The sequence below is a fragment of the Anguilla rostrata genome, chromosome 2 (assembly GCF_018555375.3).
Source record: "Anguilla rostrata isolate EN2019 chromosome 2, ASM1855537v3, whole genome shotgun sequence".
Classification (NCBI taxonomy): domain Eukaryota; kingdom Metazoa; phylum Chordata; class Actinopteri; order Anguilliformes; family Anguillidae; genus Anguilla; species Anguilla rostrata.
Window position 1 is genome coordinate 42,772,401 of NC_057934.1, and position 10,160 is coordinate 42,782,560.

The 10,160-nt window shown below is 45.9% G+C and overlaps 2 protein-coding genes across 5 annotated transcripts in view; one reads left to right on the top strand and one right to left on the bottom strand.

Moving 5' to 3' along the window:
• LOC135248116 (uncharacterized protein C7orf50) overlaps positions 1 to 10,160 on the top strand; it is a 90,997-nt gene that overhangs the window by 27,703 nt on the left and 53,134 nt on the right. The gene's annotated exons all lie outside the window — the stretch shown is intronic.
• LOC135248114 (uncharacterized) lies at positions 7 to 3,780 on the bottom strand. Its single transcript, XM_064322358.1, has 2 exons — positions 3,596 to 3,780; positions 7 to 1,194 (listed from the first exon to the last, which is right to left on the bottom strand). The coding sequence occupies exons 1-2, from the start codon at positions 3,596 to 3,598 to the stop codon at positions 205 to 207; spliced, it is 993 nt and encodes a 330-aa protein (XP_064178428.1). The 5' UTR covers positions 3,599 to 3,780; the 3' UTR covers positions 7 to 204.

Genomic DNA, 10,160 nt, shown 5'->3' on the forward strand with positions numbered 1-10,160 from the left:
TGATGAAGAATTTGTATTTACAGATTACAAATACATTTTATATTGCATTATATATAAACCATTTTGTTTCCAGTCAGTCCTGAGATTGAAGCTAGGCTCATCCCAAGGCATTAACCTGCGTTCGGTTGCAGTTTTAAGCAGGCAAAAATGAAACGAAACGCAATATAAATAGGCCTGAGTTAAGGGCGTCGGCGACTGTGGGTTTCACTGGTCGTAGCTCTGCTCCGTGTCTGTGATCTCGATGCGGGGGGCCATGATGTGGCGGTTGGTGTCCCTGGCGCCCACACTGCGGCAGCAGTCGCCCAGGCGACGGGCGGCAGCCTGCAGGCTCTCCCTGCAGGGCCCGTGCAGCAGCAGCACCAGCACCAGGCTGCCGCAGCTCCCCAAGAACAGCACAAACTCGGCCACGCTCATCAGCGGTTCCCCTTCCAGCTTCATCAGCACGCCGCTGTAGAAGAGCCGGCAGACGAAGGTCACCAGGGCCACGGCCAGGAAGGCCGGGAAGGCCTTGAGCCTGGACAGGAAGCTGCCGCTGCCGCCGCCGCCGGGCCTCCCCCAGAGCACGCAGCCGGCCGCCAGGAGCGCCAGCAGGAGGAGGTTGGGCAGGACGAAGCCCAGGAGCAGCTTGGTGGCCTTGTAGCCGTACCACCGCGGGTCCAGCCGGCAACAGCCGACTTCGTAGGGTTTTTGCCCCGCCCCCAGGAGCCCCGCCAGCAGCGCCGAGCAGAGCAGCGACAGCGCGGCGGTCAGGGCCACGCACGCGGCGGGCGTGTCCCGGGCCCGCTGGAGCAGGGCCGAGCTGGGCGGGTCCCGGTCGAACGTCAGGAAGAAGCCCATGAGCACCAGCAGGAGCTGCCCGCTGAAGAAGGCCCCGTTGAACAGGAAGGACAGGAGGGTGCAGTTGAGGTTGGAGGTGCTGAGGTAGTTCGGCCGGTGAGCCAGGGAAGAGAGGGAGCAGAGCAGGATGACGAATTCGGAGACGGAGAGGGCGCACAGGAAGCTGTCCAGCCAGGTCCAGTTCCTCCGGGCTCTGTAGGACTTGAAGAAGCTGTAGAAGAGGAAGAGCCCCGAGGCGAAGCCCAGCACTGCGCAGAACATGTAGCAGTAGTTTGCTCTGGAGACCACGTCGTTGGCATGTATGATGCTGTCGATTGTGCTTGCTGGATTGCAAGCTGTCTCATTGGTCGTGTTTGCCTTGGAGGGAACAAGAAAACCGAAAACAGGATGTAACTGTGTATATCATGAATTCTAAAAGCAGCTTATGAGTGACAATATGACAACCAAGCCCACAAGCAGAGTTCATTTTCATTTTCTTACTCTATCTAGGTCGAAATATTGTCATCCAGTGTTATTACAGGTAGTGTGAAGGAATTTGACTCCATTTTAGGGGCCATTCCTTATTTTCAGCTGATATGTTTATAACCTGTCAGTCTCCACAAGCATTATTAATATTTTTTATGTAATAGAGCGCATTTTCATATGCACTCAGGAAATGGGGTATCGATAGAGAAATGGCACCCTTGGGCGTGTGTGTTTGGGGAGAGGTGTATTTATTGCCTGTTTATCATTGTGAATAACATGTATAATCTATTCAGACCTATTCTATTCGGAAGAACGAATATAAACAGTTGTCTGTCACAGCAAAAATAATTGTTTTTGGAGTGCTCTTGCATTCTGTGCAGTTTCCTTCCTTCCTGTTACTGGAATGGCAGCTTGATCTCAGATACCCTGTACCTCTACCAATCACCCAGGAAGTGATTCACTGTCTGTGCAAAAGAACATAAATGTGCAGTTGGGACTCCACACAGACTGCAGTGATGGTTAATATGTACAAATCAAAAATATTGGCATGTTTTTTGATAAGATGGTTGAGCTTAGCTGAGAGTGGTGCATGCATACTATGATCAGCTATCGGATATGAAGGAACGTGGTGTTTTTTTGTATTAAGAAGAATCGTGCACACACTGCTTTCAGATGGTTGGCTCATTGTCTTCTATCCTGATCAACTGTGTAGGTTACCAGTATGTGTCCAATTTGTAAAAAAAAGTTTATATCATGCATTACCTGGAAAATAGGCAGGACTGTTTAGAGTGCATACGCATAATTTTGAAAGATCTTTGTTCAGATTCAAAACTGCGTCCTTTGAAATGCTTGTACAGCCTTTCTAAACAGTTCACCTGCCAGGTAATAAACTTACCACAAGGGGGAGCCTATTGCTGACTTCTTGAGTTGTATTTCAGGGGCTGAATTTTTTTTTTTAAAGTCCGGTCTTTGAAAGTAGAAAGTAGAACTTAAAGCATGGAAAAAAGAAGTCCGTGAACTTAAGCCTGTGTATGTCTGAATGGGAACAATTGTCATTATAATTTAAATAGACATTTTTTAACCCAGCTAATATGAAATCTGAGAATAGTGCTGATGTGGTGTAGATGATGTCATAGGAAATTGACATGTAAAAGCTGGGCGATTTGCACACAAGTGATGTGATGTTTGCAGGGGAGGTGTTGAGGGCAGCACAGAGTATGGCTACAATCTTTTAAAGCCCTTTTAAGATCGGTTGGTTTTTTTTTTTTTAAGGGAATCTTGGGTCAGTTCTCCTTTTGTGGTGAATTTGAGGTTCACTGGCAGCATGTCGTAATTCTTCAGGCGCTGTTCGTTTGCACAGAAATTATCCCACCTCCAGACCACTCCTGTGGCTTGTCTCCCTGTGTTAAAACTGAGATCTCAAAAACAAGTGCCGCCAACACTGGCCCCGAGTTTAGATGTCTGAACAAGCACAATTCAGCTGCTTTTCTTCATCAGTCCAACTAAACACCGTCCCTGTTTATTTCTGCAACATAGAAACTACCTACAGTACGTGTCATTTTAGCTAGCCTGGAACTTTGACTTGTGTGTACTGAATTGCAACAGTGTTTTGTCTGATAGTTTATTCCTGCATGCTTCAGACTAACGTGATCAAAGTGTCATAGTTTCTGTAGCAAAAGGCAGGATTTGCCGGCAGCGACTGCTAGCCCTTATCTCCTCAGATGGTGGTATGAGAAAATGGAAGCGACTGGTGGCTTGGGTGTCACTGTGTTGCCGCAGCTGAAGCCAGAGCAGGAACGCGTTTGACAGTTTCCAGGCACTGTGCTGTAAGGACTGACTTACATCCTCCAGGAGCGTGATGTAAGATTTCAGTTTATAGCTTCTTCCTTACTCTGTCATTGTGTACTCGGTGCAGTACTTGGGAGGCTTAATATGTTCTTTAATTGCACAGAATATAAACCGTTCCAGAAGTATAAAGCATGGCTCGATAAAGTTTACAGCCTCACTCGCCTCCTCCTATTAAACAAAGAGACTCTGTCCGGTGCCGACTCTTAGGGGAAAAAAAGTGCCACGTACAGAAGGCCCACTCTCAACATTTCAAGGAAAAATGGGAGCGCGCTACTTTTTGTATGTACCCCTCTCTCATTTCCGACCCCGACAGAGAAAAGAGTTCTCCCTGGGCTCTAACAGAAAGCAGCTGGTCTGTTGTGCGCTTGCATGCCTTCTCTCCCCCCCTTCCTTTGTCCCTTTTTCATTCTTATATATGTATAGAAATACAGATGTTTCCACTTACCATTTTGTTCTTCTGTTTGACTTGGCTTCCCTCCCTTTGTTTTTGTTTGTCTTTGCTAAATTCGGCGCAGTGCGCGCAGGCAATCACAAGTCACTTCCTCTGAGAGTGATGCTTGTCCTAAAGACGCAGGAAAAGCCTCGCAGAATTTGGGCTGGCCGTATTTTGAAACCCAACACCCTAGCTAGCGCACTTTCGGAGTGACTGCATGGTCATGTGACCTGCCTCTCTTCCCCCTTTTTCATACACACGTGTTTCTGTTGCTGATACTCTGGAGAGGGTAAGAGCAGCAAAACTCACACCTTTTATTTACCTCAAGTTAAGTATTCCACACCTTGTAAAGAGCTGCTTTCCACTCCCTGCACTGTGATTGTCACTAAGTGCTAAATAGTCTGTGGCTGGCCAAGCACACTATACATACAACTTTATGGTGCTGGAGAGCTTTGTGGGCAACACTTGTGCAGTAAATGATTATTAATGAAAACACAGCTTCCTACTTTTAGCTACTTTTAACCTCCGCACTATAAATTTGTTGGGCTTCAGTTGACCTAGTCTGCAAGCTTTGCTTGTATGAAGGCGCTGTTTGTGGCAGGTTGTTTGTATACATCCTGTGCCCTTTAGTAGAACATATGCGCGCGCACACGCACACACTCTGTTAATAGGAACTGGCTATGAATTGGTTGCATTTTTATTTCTAGCTCCTGCAGTTTCTGCACCCAGGCAGCCCCTTTACAGCTGTCACTGCACAGATACGAAACTGCAGTACAGCTGTCTTCTCTCCATGACTCTCTGAAACCACTCACATCAGACGTGCAGTGTTACTGCAATGTTTGTTAAATTGCAAATGCAGGAGACTAAGGAGAAAATGTTTCGGTTTTATTTTTTGGTTTGTGCCCGATTAGCTTGCAAGCGGAGGTGGTATTGTCTTGTGTTTGAAGCGGATGTGGTGAAGTTTTGAGAAACTAACTTCAAACACCAGCTTGACTTTTGTTCCACACACTGTGGAAGGGACCATATACACTGCTCCAGCCCACCTGAATGCATAGCCTGGGCCGTCTGTGGTGTTTTAGATGGCTACTCTCAGAGCTCACAGGAAGGAGCTCAAACCCACAAGAGGCTGACTAAGTGCACAGTTATTGAAAGCACAGTTTGCTCACTCCCCCACATACCAGGTTTCTAAAAATAAAAAAAATTGCTGTGGAACTGCACATATTCATGGAGGGGAGGATTGAGATTTGAAGAAAAGAAATCCAGGAAATCACTTGCCTTTTAATAAGGATGCTAATCCTGTTTGTCAAAGGGCTTTTGGCACATGTACCCAGTTTAGAGGGGTTCTTTTCTCCATTTGTCCACTAGATGGAACCCTTATGTTATGTTACAAGTAATCCTTTCCTGTTTGACCGACTCTTCTTTGCACTTTGCAGTAGGCTTTGTGTAAAGAACCTAATGTAGGCTACTTTCTTCTCTAAAGAGCGTTGATGTGTGAAACCATTATTTTATTGCATACAGAACTGCATAAGGTTCTTCCTGACACAGGTGTGCACAGGGACAAAGAGGCTTTGTGAGGGCTGTCTTTGCAGTGGCCTCGGTGTGTGGCAGGGCGGGTTAGGAGCTCTCCGGAATGCAAGGAGATTCAGAGACATCCGCCGGTGGCCGTAGGCACTCCAGGAAAGCAGGGGCACGGGGCAGGAGAGGGGTGTTGGGTGACCTGTCTGAGTGACCTGGAGAGCACACTGCCACACACACCGGCCCTCCCAAAGCTGCTCCTGTCCAGGGTGGGGGAGCGGTTGTGGGGAGGGGGGGTTGTATCTGACACCAGTGCAAAAAATGAGGTTGAGTGGTCACCTTTTAAAAATGTGACTTAGAGAGAAACATTAGAGAAACTCCCCAGTTGTTCTGAAAGGGTATATCTATGAGCTGTCTTTTGTGTTTGAATCATTTCATGATATTCATATAAGGATTTAAAAAGATATTCCTGGTAATGATATTACTGTGCATGTAAGATATTCTGCGTTATATTAAATATTTTGGATTCTTTCAGCATTTTGTACGTTTGTTTTTTTTTTTTTTAAACACACACACTATATAGCCTTATAGCAATTAGCTTTTGAGTTTATTCTGAGATGTGGTATCTTCTCAATAGAGAAGACACATTATAGACATTATTGAATGTATGGCAACTTTTTTAAAAGATAAGGGACCAAATAGCACATTGAGATTTTGAGTTGAGTGGTCTTGTAAATTGCGACCTAAATAAGTCTATGCTGTTGCCATTTTATGCTCTTAATACTTAAAGCTTATGCAAGCGATTGTTTAAAAAACATATTGATTCTGAAGCTATTGCTGGGAAGTAATGAGTTTGCATTCCTTATAGGTATTGACTGCTACAGTGCATTGGCAAGATGTGTCTGGAAAATGATGAGTCTTTCCAGAACTTGCATGTAACAAACAGGAAATAAAATTCTGAAGATGGCAAAATGTTAAATCGATTGCCGCCTGTCACTCACAATTTACGAAACTCCTCAAGCCACGTTTCCAGTACTGCCTCATTTCCAGAGCCACCCTTCATCACATTTGAATGTGGTTTGCTCATCTCACACACATTTGCATTTAGAATTGAGTCTCTTCTGTGTTTAGGCTACAGTGCTAAATACAGTGCTAACGAGGAGAGAGGGATAAAAGAGCAAGGATTATTCATTGGCGTGTCCTCACATTACTGTTTTGCAGTCATTGTTTTCCTTTGAATAATTTTTAGGGTAATGTTAATCGCATATATTGAGTACAGTATTTTATTTTTTTACTGTGTTGACCTGAGCACACCTAGGAGAACTTTATCTGTGTGTATAATTGGAGCAGTGTATGCTGCAATGTAGGCTATAGTGCAAACCATTTACACAGAAGTAAAAATAAGGCCCTGGTTTGGGAAGTGATTTGCGGTGTTGTAGTCCAGTTAGATCAGCACCCATGAGATGATTGCTACTGATGGGTGAGACCCTTAACCAGTCCATCACTGAGCACTCTGTTAGAGCCTGAACCAGTCCATCAACGAGCACTCTGTTAGAGCCTGAACCAGTCCATCACTGAGCACTCTGTTAGACCCTTAACCAGTCCATCACTGAGCACTCTGTTAGACCCTTAACCAGTCCATCAACGAGCACTCTGTTAGAGCCTGAACCAGTCCATCACTGAGCACTCTGTTAGAGCCTGAACCAGTCCATCACTGAGCACTCTGTTAGAGCCTGAACCAGTCCATCACTGAGCACTCTGTTAGACCCTGAACCAGTCCATCACTGAGCACTCTGTTAGACCCTTAACCAGTCCATCAACGAGCACTCTGTTAGAGCCTGAACCAGTCCATCACTGAGCACTCTGTTAGAGCCTGAACCAGTCCATCACTGAACACTCTGTTAGAGCCTGAACCAGTCCATCACTGAGCACTCTCTGTTAGAGCCTGAACCAGTCCATCACTGAGCACTCTGTTAGAGCCTGAACCAGTCCATCACTGAGCACTCTGTTAGATCCTGAACCAGTCCATCACTGAGCACTCTGTTAGAGCCTGAACCAGTCCATCAACGAGCACTCTGTTAGAGCCTGAACCAGTCCATCACTGAGCACTCTGTTAGACCCTTAACCAGTCCATCACTGAGCACTCTGTTAGACCCTTAACCAGTCCATCAACGAGCACTCTGTTAGAGCCTGAACCAGTCCATCACTGAGCACTCTGTTAGAGCCTGAACCAGTCCATCACTGAGCACTCTGTTAGAGCCTGAACCAGTCCATCACTGAGCACTCTGTTAGACCTTAACCAGTCCATCACTGAGCACTCTGTTAGACCCTTAACCAGTCCATCAGAGCACTCTGTAGAGCCTGAACCAGTCCATCACTGAGCACTCTGTTAGAGCCTGAACCAGTCCATCACTGAGCACTCTGTTAGAGCCTGAACCAGTCCATCACTGAGCACTCTGTTAGAGCCTGAACCAGTCCATCACTGAGCACTCTGTTAGAGCCTGAACCAGTCCATCACTGAGCACTCTGTTAGATCCTGAACCAGTCCATCACTGAGCACTCTGTTAGCGCCTGAACCAGTCCATCACCGAGCACTCTGTTAGAGCCTGAACCAGTCCATCACTGACTGTTAGAGCCTGAACCAGTCCATCACTGAGCACTCTGTTAGAGCCTGAACCAGTCCATCACTGACTGTTAGAGCCTGAACCAGTCCATCACTGAGCACTCTGTTAGAGCCTGAACCAGTCCATCACTGAGCACTCTGTTAGAGCCTGAACCAGTCCATCACTGAGCACTCTCTGTTAGAGCCTGAACCAGTCCATCACTGAGCCAGTCCATCACTGAGCACTCTGTTAGAGCCTGAACCAGTCCATCACTGAGCACTCTCTGTTAGAGCCTGAACCAGTCCATCACTGAGCACTCTGTTAGAGCCTGAACCAGTCCATCACTGAGCACTCTCTGTTAGAGCCTGAACCAGTCCATCACTGAGCACTCTGTTAGAGCCTGAACCAGTCCATCACTGAACACTCTGTTAGATCCTGGACCACTAAGTGCACTCTGAGAGTGTAGGAGCCAGAGACAGATCTGATCATGCTGTGGAATCGTGAACCAAAACATGGGAGGTCAGACTTGGCTGGTTCCTAGCTTTCTGATGTTTTCCTTATTATTTGAAATGGTTTTGTTCAATCCTCTGCTAAATTTGCTCAAATGAATGTGTCTGGGGGAGCAGACTGGATTTCAGACACTTGTTCAGAGTAGGTTACCTTTACAAGACCAAAGAGGAGAGAGGTCAGTTTTTAGCGCAGTGTTAACGCAAACCTTTTACCCCGGGGCGCCCCCTGCTGACAGACAGGCTGCTCTGAGCTGGCCTCTGCGGCTCCGTGCCGATAGCGCACATTAAAGCAGCTCCGCGCGGCGTCAGCGCGACACAAAGGCCACGGCCGCGAATTGCTCCGCGCGGTTCCTGGCGCCGGCGCCCTCGGCTCCCACTTGACTCGGCTTTTAAACATCTGAGGCGTTTGTTGTTCTTTTCTCGCTCTCGTGATAGCAGGTAGCTTTTCCCACTCGGGGCTTCGGCTTGGCTGCCCTTCTGATGGACTGTGAGGTCAGATGCTAGTCCAAACAGCACAAGGGCTTTGCCTGCATTTTTTTTTAACCCCAAATTTGAGAATGAATCTCTCTCATAGGTTCGTGGGAGATCTAAACCACAGCAAGACCCAAGAGCAAAAGAATAGGCAGTAAACCAAAAAGGATTGGTTTGGGCTTAAACTGCTGTAGTGGTCTGTTAATTTGGGTGGTGTATTTTTGCTTTTATGCTTTAATATATACTATATTTTAAAAAGCAACTAAGATGGAGACTAAGATATCTTGCGTTATTACTATTTCTTGCTTGAATTTAATTGGTTATGCATTTTTTTTAAATGGAATTCGTATTTAATATTCATTGGTTCTGTAATAACATTAACTGACAATGACTGCTGTGCTTCATACATACAGTAGACTCATAATGAAACAGTGAGAATTTAGGACGCCAAACGCCGTGGGTGAGCCGTAGTGCATTGGGGTCTGCTTTGTCATGGACTATTAACCTAATGCCACATCCATGGCAACTTGGGTAGGTGTTGCATGTAAGGGTACGTCTATAATAATTATTTGAAAATAACGATTTTGAAGTCACTCATAATAAATTGGCAGCCATACTGGACATGCCTGCCGAATTTTGTGAGTTTCTGAGCATGGGAAAGGGGTGAGAATTCGGCGAGTGGCGGCAGAAAAATAAGAAGAATCCAAGCACAAACAATAGGGGTCTTGGGGCTTGGGGCTTGGCCCCCTGAAAATGGGTGTGTCCAAGTAATTACTTGTAATACTCTTGAAATAAAGCGGGTTTTTCCATTTGGTTCGGCCATAACCATTCTCAATTCAGCCTAATATCCCGCTGTAATGGGGACATGATCATAGGCATCTGTGACCACAAGAACCAGAAAATATGTCCTGGTTCCATTAATGCGGTCTTGACTCCTTGACGAGGTAGTCGTCTAGGAAATGACCATTGTTTTAATGGGCCATTGGATTATTAGATGCTGCTGTGCTACTGCGGAAGTGAAGCCCTGTAATTGTAATTGTGTGCTGAGCGTGCAGGTAATACTGTTGTCAAGGGAACAGGCTATATCTTTATATATCTGTTTTGGCTAACTGCTGGGAGACGATGTCCTTGATGCTACAACTTTTTATCTAGCACATAGCACTTTTAGTACAATTAGATTTTACAATGATTATTTTACATTTGTAGGTTTGAAATTACACCAGAATCATGGGCAAATTGCATTATCTTTGAATAACTTGGTTAGAAAGGATGAATGTTCCATTTTATTAAGGGGTATAAAATGGATTTAGGTGGATGTTTGAAGTTCAGTATTTCAGTTTTGTGTGCTTCCTGAAACTCCCGAAGCAGCTGGACTGTGTAAATGTACTGTAGTGGAATTCCCCAATTTCAGCGCTCGGGATATGCTCCTTACCAGTAGCTGCCATCTGGTAATAGTAACACAGGGCAGCAGAATAGATA